This window comes from Stegostoma tigrinum, chromosome 10, assembly GCF_030684315.1.
Source record: "Stegostoma tigrinum isolate sSteTig4 chromosome 10, sSteTig4.hap1, whole genome shotgun sequence".
NCBI classification, from domain to species: domain Eukaryota; kingdom Metazoa; phylum Chordata; class Chondrichthyes; order Orectolobiformes; family Stegostomatidae; genus Stegostoma; species Stegostoma tigrinum.
Window position 1 is genome coordinate 31,729,763 of NC_081363.1, and position 18,435 is coordinate 31,748,197.

Genomic DNA, 18,435 nt, shown 5'->3' on the forward strand with positions numbered 1-18,435 from the left:
GAGGTGGCAGATGGAGTTCAACCTGGATAAATGCGAGGTGATGCATTTTGGAAGGTCGAATTTGAAAGCTGAGTACAGGATTAAGGATAGGATTCTTGGCAGCGTGGAGGAACAGAGGGATCTTGGTGTGCAGATACATAGATCCCTTAAAATGGCCACCCAAGTGGACAGGGTTGTTAAGAAAGCATATGGTGTTTTGGCTTTCATTAACAGGGGGATTGAGTTTAAGAGTCGTGAGATCTTGTTGCAGCTCTATAAAACTTTGGTTAGACCGCACTTGGAATACTGCGTCCAGTTCTGGGCGCCCTATTATAGGAAAGATGTGGATGCTTTGGAGAGGGTTCAGAGGAGGTTTACCAGGATGCTGCCTGGACTGGAGGGCTTATCTTATGAAGAGAGGTTGACTGAGCTCGGTCTCTTTTCATTGGAGAAAAGGAGGAGGAGAGGTGACCTAATTGAGGTATACAAGATAATGAGAGGCATGGATAGAGTTGATAGCCAGAGACTATTTCCCAGGGCAGAAATGGCTAGCACGAGGGGTCATAGTTTTAAGCTGGTTGGTGGAAAGTATAGAGGGGATGTCAGAGGCAGGTTCTTTACGCAGAGAGTTGTGAGAGCATGGAATGCGTTGCCAGCAGCAGTTGTGGAAGCAAGGTCATTGGGGTCATTTAAGAGACTGCTGGACATGCATATGGTCACAGAAATTTGAGGGTGCATACATGAGGATCAATGGTCGGCACAACATTGTGGGCTGAAGGGCCTGTTCTGTGCTGTACTGTTCTATGTTCTATGTTCTATGTTCTATTACAATTTGAGCACTGTGGCTCAGTGGTTAGCACTGTTGCTTCAGAGTGTCAGGGACCAGTGTTCAATTCCAGCCTCGCGCGACAGTCTGGGTGAAGTTTGCATGTTCTCATGTCTGCGTGGGTTTTCTATGGGTGCTCTGGCTTCCTCCCACAGTCCAAAGGCTAGGTGTATTGGCTATATTAAAAAAAAAATTGGCCATGGGTAAGAAATACAGGGATTGTGTGGATCTGGGTGGTATGCTCCTTGGAGGGTCAGAGTGGATTTGATGGGCCAAATGGGCTGCTTCCACACTAAGAATTCTAGGATTCTATGAAATAGGCCAATTCTAAGAAATATCTGAATTTAGTTTGAAGAAGACTTTTCTTTAAGTCATTACCATTACTTAGGTACAGACAGTAAATCACTAGAGAAAATTAAGTAGTGTGAAATTCAGAGAACTATAGACCATTTGGTCAGTCATACTCAAGACGGACCTCGAGAAAAACATTATGCAGGCCTACTCCATCACCTTTTCTCCTTGGTCCTGCAAAAAGTTCTCTTCAGATATTCTACCATTCAATCTTTTTCTACAAGCCATGATTAAGTCCACCTCAAGCACTGTATTCCAGATACTAACCACTGTGTAAAAAACAGATTTTCTTGATGCCACTGTTACTTCTTTTGCCAAAGTGGTTAGATCACTGCTGCCTGATCCTTAATTATGAGGACAGACTTAGTGGACTGGGATTATACTCATTGGAATTCAGAAGAATGAGGGGAGATCTTATAGAAGCATGTAAGATTATGAAGGGATAGATAAAGTAGAGGCACGGAGGTTGTTTCCACTAACAGGTGAAACTAGGACCAGAGGGCGTCGCCTCAAAATAAAGGCAGGCAGATGTAGGACTGAGGTCAGGAGGAACTTCTTCACCCCAAGGGTTGAGAATCTGTGGAATTCCCCGCCCAGTGAAATGGTTGAAGCTACCTCGCTGAATGTTTAAGGCAAGGCTAGATAAATTTTTGAACAGTAAAGGAATTAAGGGTTATGGTGAGTGGTCAGATAAGTGGAGCTGAGTCTCAAAGATCAGCCATGATCTTATTATATGGCGGGGCAAGCTTGAGGGGCCAGATGACCTACTCCTGTTCCTAGTTCTTATGTTCTACAAACAAAGAATACTTTCTTGAATTCTCACAATTTTGAACACCGAAATCAAATCTGCTAATCTTCCCTGCTCACAAAAAACAACTCCTGCTTCAATAATCTAACATAACTGGAGTTTCTCAGCTTTGGAAACAATCTTGTGAATCTTTTCTGCACTCTCTCTGATGCCTTCACATTGCTTTTTTTAATCCAATTTGCGAATTAGAAAAGTGGAGGTAAATCAATTATGTGCAGATAGGAATTGAAGGAATGTTGTTTTTCAGTGGCAGCAGCGCGAGCCAGAGTGCTGACGGGAAGGTACGGTTGTTTTTCTCCCCTGTATAAAAAAACACTTATCTCGTGCAGTGGGCCTTCTTGTTTTCAGCAGCAGGTGTGGGGACAGACATCGAGCCAAGCAGGGCACTGGCTAAACCCAAAGCACTACATGTGAAGTGTCTCCCACACAACTTGCTCCTCTAACCAAAAAAAAAGACTGTGTGGGGGATTGGTAAGGTAAGGGTTTTTTTTCTTCTGGAAATCTAGAGTAGAGGGAATGGAAGCGAGGGCAGTTGCGTGATCCTCTTGCAGGGCATGGGAGGTAAGGGTCACTGCTGGTGTCCTCTCTGACTTCACCTGCAAGAAGCGCACCCAACTCCAGCTCCTCAAAAACCGTGTGAGGGAACTGGAGCTGGATGAACTCCAGATCATTTGGGATGTTGAGGGGGTAATAGAGAGGAGTTATAAAAGGAGGTGGTCACAACGAAGGTACAGGAAAAAGGTAGCTGGGTGACTGTCAGGAAGGGAAAGGGAATAGGCATAGGCAGAGAGTGCAGGGATCCCCTGTGGCCGTTCCCCTCAATGATAAGTATAACGTTTGTGGGTGGCGGGGGGGGGCCTACCAGAGGAAGACCATAGCGGACACATCTCTGGCACTGAGCCAAGCCCTGTGGCACAGAAGGGAAGGTGGTGGGGGGGGGGGGGGGGGGGGGGGGGGAGGAGAAGGGCCAGGGAGAAGAATAGGAGAACAATTGTAGTGGGGGATTCAATAATAAGTGGCACAGACAGGTGGTTCCGTGGATGCGAATGAGATGAACGGATGGTATGTTGCCTCCCGGATGCCAGGGTCCACGATGTCTCGGATCGTGTCTTCAAGATCCTTAAGGGGGAGGGTGAGCTACCAGCAGTCATGGTACACATCAGTACCAACAACATAGGTAAAAAAAGGACTGAGAATGTGAAAAACGATTAGGTTAGAAGCTGAGGTTCAGGACAAACAGGGTAGTATTCTCTGAATTACGACCAGTGCCACGTGATGACGAGTTAAGAAATAGGGAGAGAATGCAGCTACACGTGGCTACAGGGTTAGTGTAGGAGGGAGGGCTTCCATTATGTGGATAATTGGAGCATATTCTGGAGAAGGTGGGACCTGTACAGCAAGGACAGGTTGCATCTGAACTGGAAGGGCACAAATATCCTGGGAGGGAGGTTTGCTTCAGCTATACTGGATGGTTTATACGAAATTGGTAGGGGGGTGGGGAACCGGATTTGTAATTCAGAGGATGAGGTCTTCAGTCTTCCAACAGACACAACAGGGAGTGAAGTTGTTAATAAAGAAATGTGGTCGATGGAGCGTAATTGGGGACACAGATGATTTGAGGTGTGGAGACTTCAATGCTAGAAGTATCAGAAATAAGGCGGACGAACTTAAAGCGTGGGTCAGTACTTGGAACTACAATGTTGTGGCCATTACAGAAACCTGGGTAACTCAGGGACAAGAATGGCTGTTGGAAGTTCTTTAGATGCTTTAAAAGAAATAGGGAGGGTGGAAAAAGAGGCGGGGGAGTGGCATTGCTGGTCAGGGCTAGTATAGCAGCTACTGAAAGGCAGTTTGAGAATGATAAGTCTACAGAGTCAGTTTGGATTGAGGTCTGGAACAAGAAAGGAGCAGTCACTTTGTTGGGTGTTTTTATTTTAAAAAACAGACCCCCTAATAGTTGCAGAGAAGTGGAGCAGCGGGTTGGAAGGTAGATACTGGAAAGGTGCAGAAATCACAGGGCTGTAGTCATGGGTGACTTCAACTTTCCAAATATTGATTGGAAACATTTTAGTTGTAATAGTTTAGACGGAGCAGATTTTGTCCAGTGCATTCAGGAAGGATTCCTGACACAGCGCGTGTAGATAGACCAACTCGAGGAAAGGCCACCTTGGATTTGGTGCTTGGCAATGAACCGGGCCAAGTGCTAGACCTGTTGATAGGTGAGCATTTTGGCAGTAGCGATCATAACGCTGTTACTTTTTTAACAGTCATGGAAAAGGATAGGTACATACAGCAGAGTAAGGTTTATAATTGGGGGAAGGGTAATTACAATTCTGTTAGGCAAGAGCTGGGTAACATAAAATGGGAACAGATGCTGTCAGGGAAGAGCACTGTTGAAATATGGAGATTGTTTAAAGAATGGATACTGTGTGAGATCGATATTCTGTCCCTAGCAGGCAGGGAAGATGCGGTCGAGTGAGGAAGCCTTGGCTCTCAAGAGAGGTCGAACGACTGGTTAAGAGGAAGGATGCTTATGTAAGGTTCAGGTAACAAGGAACAGAAAAGGCTCTAGAGGGATACTTATCCAAGAAGGAGCTGAAGAAAGAGCTTAGGAGAGCTATAAGGGGGCATGAGAAAACCTTGGCAGATAGGATCAGGGAAAATGCCAAGACTTTCTACATGTACGTGAGGAATAAGAGTATGACTAGAGAAAGGGTAGGGCCAATCAAGGATTGTAAAGGGAATTTGTGCACGGTGCCTAAAGAGATAGGAGAGGTCCCGAATGAATTTTCTTATGTATTCACAACTGGGGGGACCTAATTGTAGAGGAGGACAGTGTGAAACAGACTGATAGGCTGGATGAGGTTGGTGTTAGTAAGGAAGATGTGCTAGGAATTTTGAGGAAGTTAAAGACAGATAAGTCCCTGGGCCTGATGGGATTTATCCAAGGATTCTATGGGAAGTGAGGGAAGAGATCGCAGAGCCTTTGGCGATGATATTTTTGTCCTCACTGTCCATGGGTATTGTGCCTGAAGACTGGAGAGTGGCAATCGTCATTCCCTTGATCAAAAAAGGGAAAAAGGATAACCCCAGAAATTACAGGCCAGTTAGTCTTACGTCAGCTGTGGGCAAATTATTGGAAAGGGCTCTGAGAGATAGGATTTATGATCACATGGAAAGGCACAGTTTGATTTGTGATAGTCAGCATGGATGTGCGAGGGGCAGATCATGCCTCACAAACCTTATTGAATTCTTTGAAGAGGTGACTAAACATGTGGATGAAGGCAGAGAAGTGGATGTGGTATACATGGATTTAAATAAGGCATTTGATTGGGTTCCCCATGGTGAAATGTTAAAGGGTTAATATCTGTTCTGCTCTCTGAAAATGTAACATCTGTAAGAAATTAGATGCTTCATGGGCGCCCCTGTCTCACAGACAAAATACGATAAGCTAATTATACTCTGCTCTCAGTAAAGGTTAAACTGAGGCTAAAAAGATCAGGAACTGTCTAGTCCCACACATAGTATGTAACTTAATCATCTAGCAGTAAAACAATTACTGTTGCTCAGCATGTAACTATGAGGGCGAAAAAAAAAATTGTAACTTGCCTGCATGTCTGACGGTGCTTTAAAAAAAACCTATAAAGGGACGACAGTTCCCTTATAGGCAGCATCGCTTGACACGGCTCCACAAGCCCTACGAAGTTTGTTAAGTGATCCACCAAAGGCTTGTACTTGCTTAAATAAACTGTGGCTGTTCAGAGGAGTTGGTGTATTGCATTTGTATCGAGTAGGAATTTCCTAAAAGGGAACCCAACAATGGTAGGCTCAAGCAGAAGGTAAAGAGGTATGGGATATGGGGAAATGTAGCAGATGGGATTCAGGATTGGCCAACCCTTAGAAGACAAAGGGTGATAGTGGAAGGAAAATATTCAACATGATGCTCAGTTACAAGTGGTGTACCACAAGGATCTGTTCTGGGTCCTCTTCTATGTGTGATTTTTGTAAATGATTTAGATGAAGGAGTGGAAGGGTGGATTAGTACAATCACGGATGATATGAAAGGGGGTTGAGTTGTGGATAGTGTGGAGGCTGTTCTAGCTTATAAAAGGACATTCATAGGGTGCAGAGCTGGGCTAAGAAGTGGCAGATGGAGTTTAACTCTGACAAGTGTGAAGTGATTCATTTTGGAAGGAAAAACTTGAGAGCAGAATACAAGATTAACGGAAACATTCTTGGCAGTGTGGAAGAGCAGAGGGATCTTGGGGTTCATGTCCCACGGTTCCCTGAAAGCTGCCACCCAGGTGGGTAGAGTTGTTAAGGCGGCGTATAGTGTATTAGCTTTCATTAATAGAGGGATTGAGTTCAAGAGCCGTGAAGTTCTGTTCCAGCTATACAAAAGCCTGGTTTGGCCACATCTGGAATATTGTGTCCAGCTCTGGTCGCCTCATTACAGGAAAGATGTGGAAGCGTTGGAAAAGATGCAGAGAAGATTTACCAGAATGTTGCCTGGAATAGAGGGAAGGTCTTACAAGGAAAGGTGGAGAGCGCTAGGGCTTTTCTCTGTAGAATGACGAAGGATGAGGGGTGACTTGATAGGTGTACAAAATGATCAGAGGTATAGACAAAGTGGACAGCCAGAGACCTTTTTCTAGGGTGGAGGTAGCTATTTCAAGGGGGCATAGTTTTAAAGTGAGTGGAGGTAGATACAGGGGAGACGTCAGAGGTAGGTTCTTTACTCAGAGCGTGGTAGGGGCGTGGAATGCACTGCCAGAGTGGGTAGTGGAGGTGACCTCATTAGGGGCATCTAAGTGGCTATTAGATAGGCATGTGGATGATAGTATAATGGTAGGGATGGAGGTTAGATAGACCTTAGGATTGGGGTAAAAGTTCGGCACAACATCGTGGGCCAAAGGGCCTGTACTGTTCTATGTTCTGTGAATACCAATTTTGTTTGCAGATGCTGTCAAAATGAGAGAGCTGCTTTTTGCTATAAAGAAATACTGAAGCTCCGAATGGGCTAAAAACAGATGGAATTCAATATCAGCTAAATATGAAGTTATGCATTTTACTAAATAGGTCAGCAATTATTACACTCTTAAAAAGGAGTAAGCATAGTACTTGCCAACAGAGAAACCAGACATTAAATTTAGAAGACATAAAAAGACAGTACCTTGGGTTCCCAAGGTTTTTTTTTCTGAAAAAAAATTGAATTCTACATGTTGTCTCAAGAGTATTCGAATAAAGAGACCAAGATGAGTATGAATAAAATCTTACATCCACACTTAAAGTATTGAGAACATTACTAGATTCCATAATATAGGAACAGTGATACAGATAACTGGGGATAAAGATTTGCAGGTTGGTTGGATTCGCAATGCTAAATTGCCCATAGTGTCGAGGGATGTGCAGGATAGGTGGATTAGCCACGGGCAATATAGGGCTACACGGATGGGATACGGGGTGGATCTGGGTGGGATGCTCTTCACAGAGTTGGTGAAATCAGTGAGCTGAATGGCTCGCTTCCACACTTTAGGGATTCTATGATAAATTGATGGGCAAGGGAAATCCAATAACAACAGTACCATACTCCTGACAAAATGCCTAGAGTTTAGCCTTATTATATGCAACATCTTGTTTGTCTGAGAAACAAATACTAAAGCTACAACATCCTTGTTTCCTGCACTGCTGCTTGGCTGTATGTTCCAAGTGAAAGACATATATTTCACCTATACCATGAAAAGAGCTGATGACTGCTGGATGGACAACTGTACCTCCTCCATGATAACATTCAACACTGAAGACCCCCAAGGATGTGTTCTCTGCACCCTACCATACTCCCCATACACCTACAACTGTGTTGCCAAATTCCAAACGAATGCCTTCTCCAGTTTTGCTGACGACACCACCAAGGTAAGACAGACACCAAACAATGGCGAGTCAGAGTACAGAAAAGAGACAGGCAGAAGGCTGGGTGACGTGGTGCAAGGAGAACCACCTCTCTCTCAATGCCGGTAAAACTAAAGAACTGACACGGACTTCAGAAAGAAAGGAGAACACAACCCCAGCTACATCAACAGAGCTGAGGCTGAGAAAGTGGACAGTGTCAAATGTGACAATAACTGGCAACTTGTCATGCACTTCCCATGTATATGCGATGGTCAAGGAGGCACAATAATGCCTTTTCTTCTTCAGGCAGCTCAGAAAATTTGGCATGTCCACATGTTCCCTCACCAACTTTTACAGATACACAATTAAAGCATAACAGCCTGGTATGGCAACTGCTCTGCCCAGGACTGTAACAAACTACAGAAGGTTGTGCGCACAAGCCAGGCCATCACAGAAGCCCACATTCTATGACCTGGCATTACCCACCATTACCTTCAAGCAGGGGTTGGGGGTCAGCTCAGGTTCAAAGCAGAGTTTAGGAGGGCATGTCAAGAGCAGCATCCGGCATACCTAAAACAGGTGTCAATCTGCTGAAGCTATATAATAGAACATACATCACAAAAACTCAGTAATGGCTCTCCTTACTATCTACAAGATACACTGTAGAAATTCACCAAGGCTCCTTAGACAACAGCTTCCAAAGCTAGCACTACAACAATTTTGAAGGCAAGGACAGCAGACACACAGGAACACCACCAGCAAATTCCGCTCCATGCCACTCACTAGCCCGAGTTGGAAATATCTCATTCCTTCACTGTCACTGGGTCAAAAATCCTGGAATTCTTTCCCTAATGGTATGGTGGGTCTGCCTACAGCACATGTACTGCAGCGGTTCAAGAAGGCAGCTCACCACCACCTTCTCAAGGGAAATGAGGGACAGGCAATAAATGCTGGCCCACTCAGCGATATCCACATCCCACAAATGAATAGAAATAAAAATTAACGATGGCAAGTAAGTCCTCGCCCAGCCAGTAAGTGAATAAAAAGCTAGTCAAATGGTTCTGAAAGAGGATCAAAAACAATGGCTTCACTTTCCCCACTATTTAATTGGAGTAAATTTCTGCTCATTTTTCTTAGTTAAAACTGCAGAATGGGAAATTAATTGGCAGATGACATTCAACAGATAAATGAGATAATGCATTTTCATAGGAAGAACAGGGAGGTCACATATTTGCAAAGCGCAGGTTTTGGTGTGGATGGGGACAATGGAGCTTCAGCATAAACGTAAATCACTGACATGTATGTCACAGACATTAGACCATAAAATGTACACAGATTAGCAAGACGATAAAACAAAAAACAAATGCTTTACTTCTAGAGGGACAGAAGTGAAGTTATGCTGAGCACTTATCAGGGGAGACGATTGCCTAGTTGTAATATCGGTGGACTATTAATGCAAACAATGTTCTGGAGACCCGGGTTCAAATCTTGGCATGGCAGATGGTGGAATTTGAATTCAATAAATATTTGGAATGACCACCATGAATCCATTGTCAATTATCAGAAAATAGCATCTCGTTCACTAATGTCCTTTAGGGAAGGAAACAGCCATGCTTGCCTGGTCTGGCCTACATGTCACCACAGACCCACAGCAATGTGGTTGACTTAACTAAATTAGGGACAGGCAATAAATGTTGCTTAGCCTGCGACGCCCTCATCCCGTGAATAAAGAAAAAAAAAATTTGAACCTTGATTACACAAAACAGTACTTAGGAGCATCTCACGCAGTTGTGGCTGTCATATTATCAAAAGGACTTAAGGAGAGAATGCACCACGGCTGGATATGGCAACTGCTCTGTCCAGAACCATAAGAAACTACAGAAAGTTAAGAACACAGCCCAGACAATGATGTAAGCCAACCTTTCATGAGATGACCCTATCTACACTTCTCAATGCTCTGGAAAGGCAGCCAACATCAAAGACCCCTCCCATCCCAGTTATAATCTCTTCCATCAGCAGAAAATCTTAAACTCACAAATTAACAAGTTCAAGAACAACTTCTTTCCCACTGTCATTAGACTTCTGAACAGACCCTCAAAGTTTCAAATCAAATGCTGATCTTGCTTTCGGTGCACCTTCTTTGCAGCCTTAACTTTGTATTCCTCACTCTGTTCAATCACCCTACGATTGGTGTTTTTGTACCTAATGATCTGCCCGTATTGCATGCAAAAAACTTTTTACTGTATTCAGGTACATGTAACAAGAAATCAAATCATTTATGGGGAAGAGCATAATTAGAAGCTGTTATTTTAAGAAGATACTCACCAAGAAATCTAATTGCGAATTCAGAAGAAATTTCCTTACTCCAAGTTTGGACAGAACAAGGAATTCAATGTTTGTAAAATGGTTTAAGCAAATAATATAGATGCATTTAAGGTAAAACTAAGCAAGCATTTGAGGGAGGAGGGAATAGATAGATTCAGAGAAGGAAAGCTGAGAGGTGGATCAAGTGGAGCATGAAAATAAATCCCCTATTCCCAATTCCTTCGCGTCCACCACATCTGTTCCCAGGATGGGGCATTCCACTCCCTAGATCTCAGATGTCCTCATTTTTCAAGGATCGCAACTTCCCCCCTGCAGTGGTTGAGAATGCCCTTGACCGTGTTTCCTGCATTTCTTGCAACTCATCCCTGACACCCAGTCCCTGCAATAACCACCAAAAGAGAATCCCCCTCATCCTCACGTACTACCCCACCAACCTCTGGATCCAACGCATCATCGTCCAACACTTCCGCCATCTGCAATCTGACCCTGCCACCAAAGACATTTTTCTAACCCCACCCTTATCGGCTTTCCGGAGGGACCACTCTGTGACTCCCTTGTCCGCTCCACACTCCCCACCACACCCAGCACTTTCCCCTGCAACTGCAGAAAGCGCTACTGCTGCCCCCATATCTCCTCTCTCAACCCCATCTCAGGACCCAAGACGACTTTCCACATCAAGCAGATGTTCACCTGCACATCTGCCAATGTGGTATACTGCATCCGCTGTACCCGTTGTGACCTCCTCTATATCTGGGAAACCAAGCAGAGGCTTGGGGACTGCTTTGCAGAACACCTCCGCTCAGTTCGCAATAAACAACTGCACCTCCCAGTCGAGAACCATTTCAACTCCCCCTCCCATTCCTTTGACATGTCCATCCTGGGCCTTCTGCAGTGCCACAGCGATGCCACCTGAAGGTTGCAGGAACAGCAACTCATATTCCGCTTGGGAACCTGGCAGCCCAATGGTATCAATGTGGATTTCACAAACTTCAAAATCTCCCCTCCCCCTACTGCATCCCAAAACCAGCCCAGCTCATCCCTGCCTCCCTAACCTGTTCTTTCTCTCACCTATTTCCTCTTCCAACCTCAAGCCGCACCTCCATTTCCTTCCTACTAATCTCATCCCGCCCCCTTGACCTGTCCGTCCTCCCCAGACTGACCTATCCAATCCCTACCTCCCCACCTACACTCACCTCTACTGGGTCCATCCCCGGCTCTTTAACTTGTTTGTCTCCTCTATCCATCTTCAATCTGCCTCCCCATCTCTCCCTATTTATTTCAGAACCCTCTCCCCATCCCCCTTTTCTGGTGAAGGGTCTAGGCCTGAAACGTCAGCTGTTGTGCTCCTGAGATGCTGCTTGGCCTGCTGTGTTCATCCAGCTCTACGCTTTTTTATCTTGGATTCTCCAGCATCTGCAGTTCCCATTATCTCATGAAAATAAATCAACTGGTTAGGTGGATGATTTGTTAGATTCTTTTTCATCCAAAACATTGTAAAGCTTTTTTTAAAAATCCTAACAGACAATATTTACTGTGTTCCCTTCATCAACTCTCTTAGTTACTTCACTGTCAATGTAAACAGTTACACATGATTTTTTGATCATAAATTTATGCAGGCTCTCCTTAATAAACTCAATCCTCCGATTATTGTTTTGAAACTCTTATCCACCAATCAGATCAAGTTAAGCAGCCCGTAGTTACAAGGAATACCCTCAACTTTTCTTCAGACAGCATTAAATTCTCCATTCTCCAACCTATAGGCACCTCCCATTTGTAGGGATAATTACTGCAACCATTTCTGCCAGCTCTGCTCCCACTTTCTCTAGCAACCTGTAATGCAAGCCATGTGGAGCAGGCAACCTACACATTCGTAGCTGAGTCACCCTTTCCAGTACATGCTGGCTAATAATTTTTACTTCAAGAATTATCGCTGTTTTTAATGGATATTTTAACAGCATTTTCTTCCATAGTAAATACCATACAAAGTAACTATTAAGCCTTCCTGCCTTGCACCGAAGCATATATTATCCTTCTTGTCATTAATGGGATCACCCTCATCTCTTACCCTATACAAGCCAGATGATATTTGGGATCCCTTCGATGTTAACTGTCATTCTATTTTCATATTCACTCTTTGCCATTTTACTTGTTTCTCTATTGGCTTATTCTGCTTGACCTGATGTACACTTCAAGAATTCATCAAATATCCAACATATTCTCTATCTCCCTTTTCTTCAAAAGATTACCATTACTTATTTGGCAGTAGTACTAAACAAGACTTTTTAAAATCTGAAAGTCATGTTAGGAACAATTTGAAAAGTTACAAGGCCATATTTCACGTACCAATGATATTCTTGACAACATGCTCCTTCGGACAGGGCTTACTGAAGCAGTCTGAGCTTGTCTGAAATCAAAAATTAAATGGTTATTGAAATTCAAATGATTTTGCTTCTGAAATAAAAAAGTTAAACGCCTTTCAGGGATTTTACAGCGAAATGGAAACTAAAGTGCAGTTACGAAAAAAATTGCAATTATGAAGCTGGTCACCATAATGGCCAAGAAATCATCACAAAAACTCCACTGGTCCATGAATGTCCTTTAGGGAAGGAAATGTGCTGTCTTTACCAGTCTCGTCTAAGTGACTGACTTTTAACTTTAGAAATAGGCATCAAATGCTGGCATTGTCAGTGAAGCCACATTTCTCAAAAGTCATTTTAAAAATTACCTCACTGCAAGACCGAACATTGAGTTCAGTGACTCCTCATTAACATCTGAATCATCAAATCTTTCTTCCCACAGATGCTGCCAGACGAACTGAGTTTCACTAGCAATTTGTTTTTGTTTTAGATCTCCAGCATCTGCAGTTTTTTGATTTCACATTTTGCTCAACTTTATTCTTCCTATATTACAACATGGGTCATATTGTAAAACAAAATCTAAAGAAATTTGAAAATCTATACACGTACCATTTTACAATGGCAAAGCAGAGACACAGGCTATTCATGCACAGCGTGGCACACTGGAGAACTTCGGGAAGCCAGAATGAGACTCTGACGTGACATTACCGAGCTGTGGCCATAAAGGAATTTACATAAAAGAGGATGTGCTTTTAAAATTGTGGACTGAAATGACGAAGAACTGTTTTTAAAAATGTTTAGAAGATTGTTGCATGTTTTGAGAAATTACCTCATTTCATGGTAAGCAGCATTTAAACAGCTGCTGAAAAAAACATAACTAACAATTAGATTACTGATAAACTGAAGCCGAGGGGGTTTTGTATTCAGATGGAGCTCTGGTTGGCAACACAAAGTGGATTGGTCTCTGGACTAGTGACCAGTTATTGATGACAAATTGACATATTTGCTTACCAACAACTTTAACTACTTTAAAGGTAATTGAACAGCTTGGGCCTGAGAACAAGATATAGAGAAGTAATCAGATCCTCCCTAGCTCAGGAGCTGTCTTTATTGTCTGCTGAGAAAATGCACTTCAAAAACTGAAGACAGCAATTTTCTTTCCTTCAGTAGTTGCTGGAAGTTGTGCCTTTTTAAATTGATAAGTCAGAGACCTTTAGTAAGAGAACCAACTCTCTGTGCCTCTTGCAAACTGGTGGAAAAAGGCTTCTGATCAGCATGAACCAACTCAACAGATTTTGTGCACAAAGACTTCTGATCTGCTTTTCCAGTTTTTCTATCACTCTTTTTTCCCATCTATTTTCAGTGTGTGTAAAGGAGCATTTAAAAAAGAATTAGAGTTTTAATTTGTAACGTTTTATGCAGATTGTTTATAACTGTTTATCTGTAGCTTGAGTTTAATTATTTGTAATAAACAGCAATTCTTGTTCAGTACCAAAACTTGTTTTTTTTTTAAGATTAGATTCCCTACAGTGTGGAAACAGGCCCTTTGGCCCAACAAGTCCACATCACCCCTTGGTCCGTGCTTATCAACATGAGTCTGAAAAATCAGGTAAATTGAGGAATTTTTAATACTTATTTTTAAATGTTTGACTTTTGAAAAAAATAATGTACAGCACGTGGATGTTGCTGACAAGCATTTGTTGTCCGTCTCCAATTGCCCAATGGACAGCGAAGAGTCAACCACAGTGGAGTCACATGAAGACCAGACCAAGTAAAGATAACAGATTTCTTTCCATAAATGGCATTAATAAACCAGGTGAGGTTTTTCAACAATTAAACAGTTTTGTCATCATCAGAGTCTTAATTCCAGATTATTATTGAAGTCAAATTTCACCATTTGCCGTGGCAGAATTCGAACATTACCAAGGTCTCTGGATTAATAGTCAAGCAGTAAAATCACTAGGCCATCACTGCCCATAACTCTGGGAATAGTGAGGATCGATTTTTAGCACATTAACTTAGGGGCGGCAACAGGTGTCCATATATATAAATTAATAAAAATTAATTATCAGATACAAAAGCACAAAAAAAAGATGGCCTTTATTCCAAATGCTATAGAGACAAGGAAGGTCATAAATTCAGTTCTTGATTCACAGCAGACGGCCATACTTTGGAGTGTGGAAAGTATATAAAAAATGGTCCAAGTGTACTAACCTAAGGAAAAGTAAACTTTGCAGTTTGAATTTCTGTTATAACTCAAATTATCAAGTGAGCTTGACAAGCAAACATGATGAAAAAGCACTCAAGTTACTAAAGATCATCCAGTTTATTTGGTCATTTAAATACCTTGACTGTTCATTTTATTTCTCCTAAGTTTTTTTAAAATTTAAATCTCAATGTAAATTGTTCTGATTACCATTAGACCATAAGACATAGGAGTGGAAGTAAGGCAATTCAGCCCATCAAGTCCACTCCACCATTTAATCATGGCTGATGGGCATTTCAACTCCACTTCCCTGCACTCTCCCCATAGCCCTTGATTCCTTGTGAGATCAAGAATTTATCGATCTCTGCCTTGAAGGCATCTAATGCCCCAGCCTCCGCAGCACTCCGTGGCAACGAATTCCACAGGCCCACCACACTCTGGCTGAAGAAATGTCTCCTCATTTCCGTTTTAAATTTACCCCCTCTAATTCTAAGGCTGTGCCCATGGGTCCTAATCTCCCTGCCTAATGGAAACAACTTCCCAGTTCCACCCTTTCTAAGCCATACATTATCTTGGACGTTTCTATTAGATCTCCCCTCAACCTTTTAAACTCTAATGAATACAATCCCAGGATCCTCAGTTGCTCATCGTACGTTAAACCTACCATTCCAGGGATCATCCGTGAGAACCTCTGCTGGACACGCTCTAGGGCTAGAATATCCTTCCTGAGGTGTGGGGCCCAAAATCGGACACAGTATTCCAAATGGGGCCTAACTAGAGCTTCATAAGTCTCAGAAGCACATCACTGCTTTTATATTCCAACCCTCTTGAGATAAACGACAACATTACATTCGCTTTCTTAATCATGGACTCTACCTGCAAGTTAAGCTTTAGAGAATCCTGGGCCAACACTCCCAGGTCCCTTTGTACTTCTGCTTTACTAATTTTCTCACTGTTTAGAAAATAGTCCATGACTGTATTCTTTTTTCCAAAGTGCAAAACCTCACATTTGCTCACCTTGAATTTCATCAGCCATTTCCTGGACCACTCTCCTAAACTGTCTAAATCTTTCTGCAGCCTCCTCTGCCCACTTCCCTCTCTTTTCAATAAGTTGTGAATCCTTGATGTTTAACTGCCAGTCCTGAACTCCCTGCAACCATGTCTCTGTGATGCCTACCACATCATAATCATTCAAGATTATTTGTGCTGTTAATTCATTTACTTTGTTGCGAATACTATGAGCATTTAGGTAAAGTGCCTTAATGCTAACTTTCTTATCATTATTAGAGGTATTGGAAATCCTAAGATGTCTTAAGCTATCCTTCCTTTTTGCTGTATTCCTAGTCTGCCTCGAGCTTAAACCCACCTGTACACATGCTATCCTGTTGCTTATCTTTCCATTTCACTCCATACTCCTTGTCACTTTTGCTTTCCCTTCCCCTCCAACTCAGAAGTTTAAAGTCCTACTGACCACCCTATTTATCCTTTTCGCTCGAACACTGGTTCCAGATCGGTTCAGGTGGAGACGGCCCCAACGGTACAGATCCCCCCCCAGATCCAAAACTGATGCCAATGCCCCATGAAATGGAATCCCTCTGTCTCACACTAATCCCTTAGCCACGCGTTTAATTCCCTAACTTTCTTTTCCCTATGCCAATTGGCACGTGGCTCGGGCAGTAATCTGGAGATTATGACCCTTTGAGGACCTGTACTTCAATTTCCTTCCTAGTGCTTGATGATCCCTGAACAGGTCCTCTACCCTAGCTTTGCCCATGTTGTTAGTCCCAACGTGGACCACAACAACTGAATCCTCCCCCTCCCGCTCCAATATCCTTTCAAGCCAGTCGGAGATGTCCTACACCCTGGCACCGGGCAGGCAACATACCATGAGGGACTCCCGATCCATTTGCATAGGATACTATCAGTCCCCCTAATTACAGAATCCCCTATAACAACTACCTGTCTTTTTGTTCCCCCCTCTTGAATGGCCTTTTGCACCACGGTGCCATGGTCAGCTGGCTCAGATTACAGATTTTCAATTTATGCCAATGTCTGAACAATTATACATAATTTTTGGCTGTTAAAAGGACAGTGGATACTTATTGAAGATAAAATAAAATTGCAAGACTTCTGGCAACAGGTGGGAAAGTGGGACTGAGTGAACGGTTCGGGCAGACAGCTGGCACAGACCAAATAGGATGAAAGGTGCCCTTCCATGCTGTTAACATGCAATTATTTTATAAAGTAAGAAAAATCCTCCAGACAGATAACAAACTTGTATAATACATAGGTAAGTAAGTCAAAAAGAAAAACACTACTTGGCTCATCCTTTTTTGGGAGGAAGTAAAAGGACCTGAAAGGAAAGGTAAATGGGAAAATGGGGGAAAAAAAAAATCATAGAATTAGAGAATGGTCACACAGCACAGGAGGGATTCAATCCATTACATCTACACTCAATTTAAATCAATGCCACTCTCCCACCTTTTTCATTGTTGCTTTTCAGAAAGGATTCAATTTCTTCTTGAACGCTTCAATTGAACCTGCCTGCACAGCACAGGCATGTTGCTACTGTTTTTGTTAATTAAGTTGAATCTGCAATATCTGGTTCTCAATTCTTTCACCATTAGAATATTTCTCCCCCCTATGCATCATGTCCAAACCCTTCATGATACTGAATACTTCTACCAAATCTCCTCTCAACCTTCTTTTTACCAAACTGACTCATCAGAATTTAGAAGGATGAAAGGTAACCTTCTTAAAATATACTACATTCTTAAGGAGCTTGACAGGGTAGCTAGAATCATCACAGAATCCCTACAGCGTGGAAACAGGCCAATCGGCCCAACAAGTCCAAACCGCCCCTCCAAACAGTATCCCACCCAGACCCATTGTCCTATCCCTGACTTTGCCCAAGTCTACCCTGCCTAACCTAAACATCCTTGGGCACTAGAGACAATTTAGCATGGCCAATCCACCTACCCTGCACATCTTTGGACTGTGGGAGGAAACTGGTGCACCAACGGAAACCCACACAGATGGGGACAATGTGTGAACTCCATGCAGGCAGACGCCAGAGGCTGGTATCGAACCCGGGTGCCTGGCGCTGACAGGTAGCAGTGCTAACCAGAGCCACTGTGCCACCCATTGAATGGATGTTTCTACTTGTGGGACAGTCTAGGACCAGATGGCATAATCTCAGAATAAGAGGTCACACATTTAAGATACAGAAAAGACGGTAGCAAGTCTGTTCAATTCTTCATTGCAGAGGGGTGTAGAGACTCAGTTATTAAGGCTGAGACAGACAGACTTTTAATCAGAAAGGGAATCAAGGGTCATGGCGTAAAGGCAGGAAAGTGGTGCTGAGGGTGATCAGATCAACCAAGAACTCAACGAATGGCATTGCAGATTTGATGACTGAATTGCCTACTTCTGCTCCTCTGTCTTATGCAATGTCCCTCTAAGCTGCGTGGCATTGACTTCTGGTGCCAGAAGTCACTACTGTGCACAAACCTTGGAGATCCATGCTGCAGGAAGAAAATTAGAGGGAATGCTAGTCTTATGGTTCCACCTTCTACAAATGATGTCAATGAATTTCCACATCTTTGGAGCCATTCTTGAGAATCTTTTCCTCATTTTGTCTCATGCCTTCATATCATTGCTGAAATATGGCACCCAGAACTGGACATAACTCTCC

General features: G+C 43.0%; 1 protein-coding gene across 3 annotated transcripts in view; it reads right to left on the reverse strand.

Moving 5' to 3' along the window:
- Nucleotides 1-18,435, reverse strand: part of ptpn21 (protein tyrosine phosphatase non-receptor type 21) — a 99,666-nt gene that overhangs the window by 30,247 nt on the left and 50,984 nt on the right. For all 3 annotated transcript variants that reach the window (XR_009446228.1, XM_059649081.1, XM_059649082.1), the window contains exon 11: nt 12,522-12,582. Coding sequence is in view for 2 of the 3 variants with exons in the window: in XM_059649081.1 (XP_059505064.1) it covers nt 12,522-12,582 (61 nt within the window). In the remaining variant the exon portion in view is untranslated. The remainder of the gene's footprint in view (nt 1-12,521; nt 12,583-18,435) is intronic.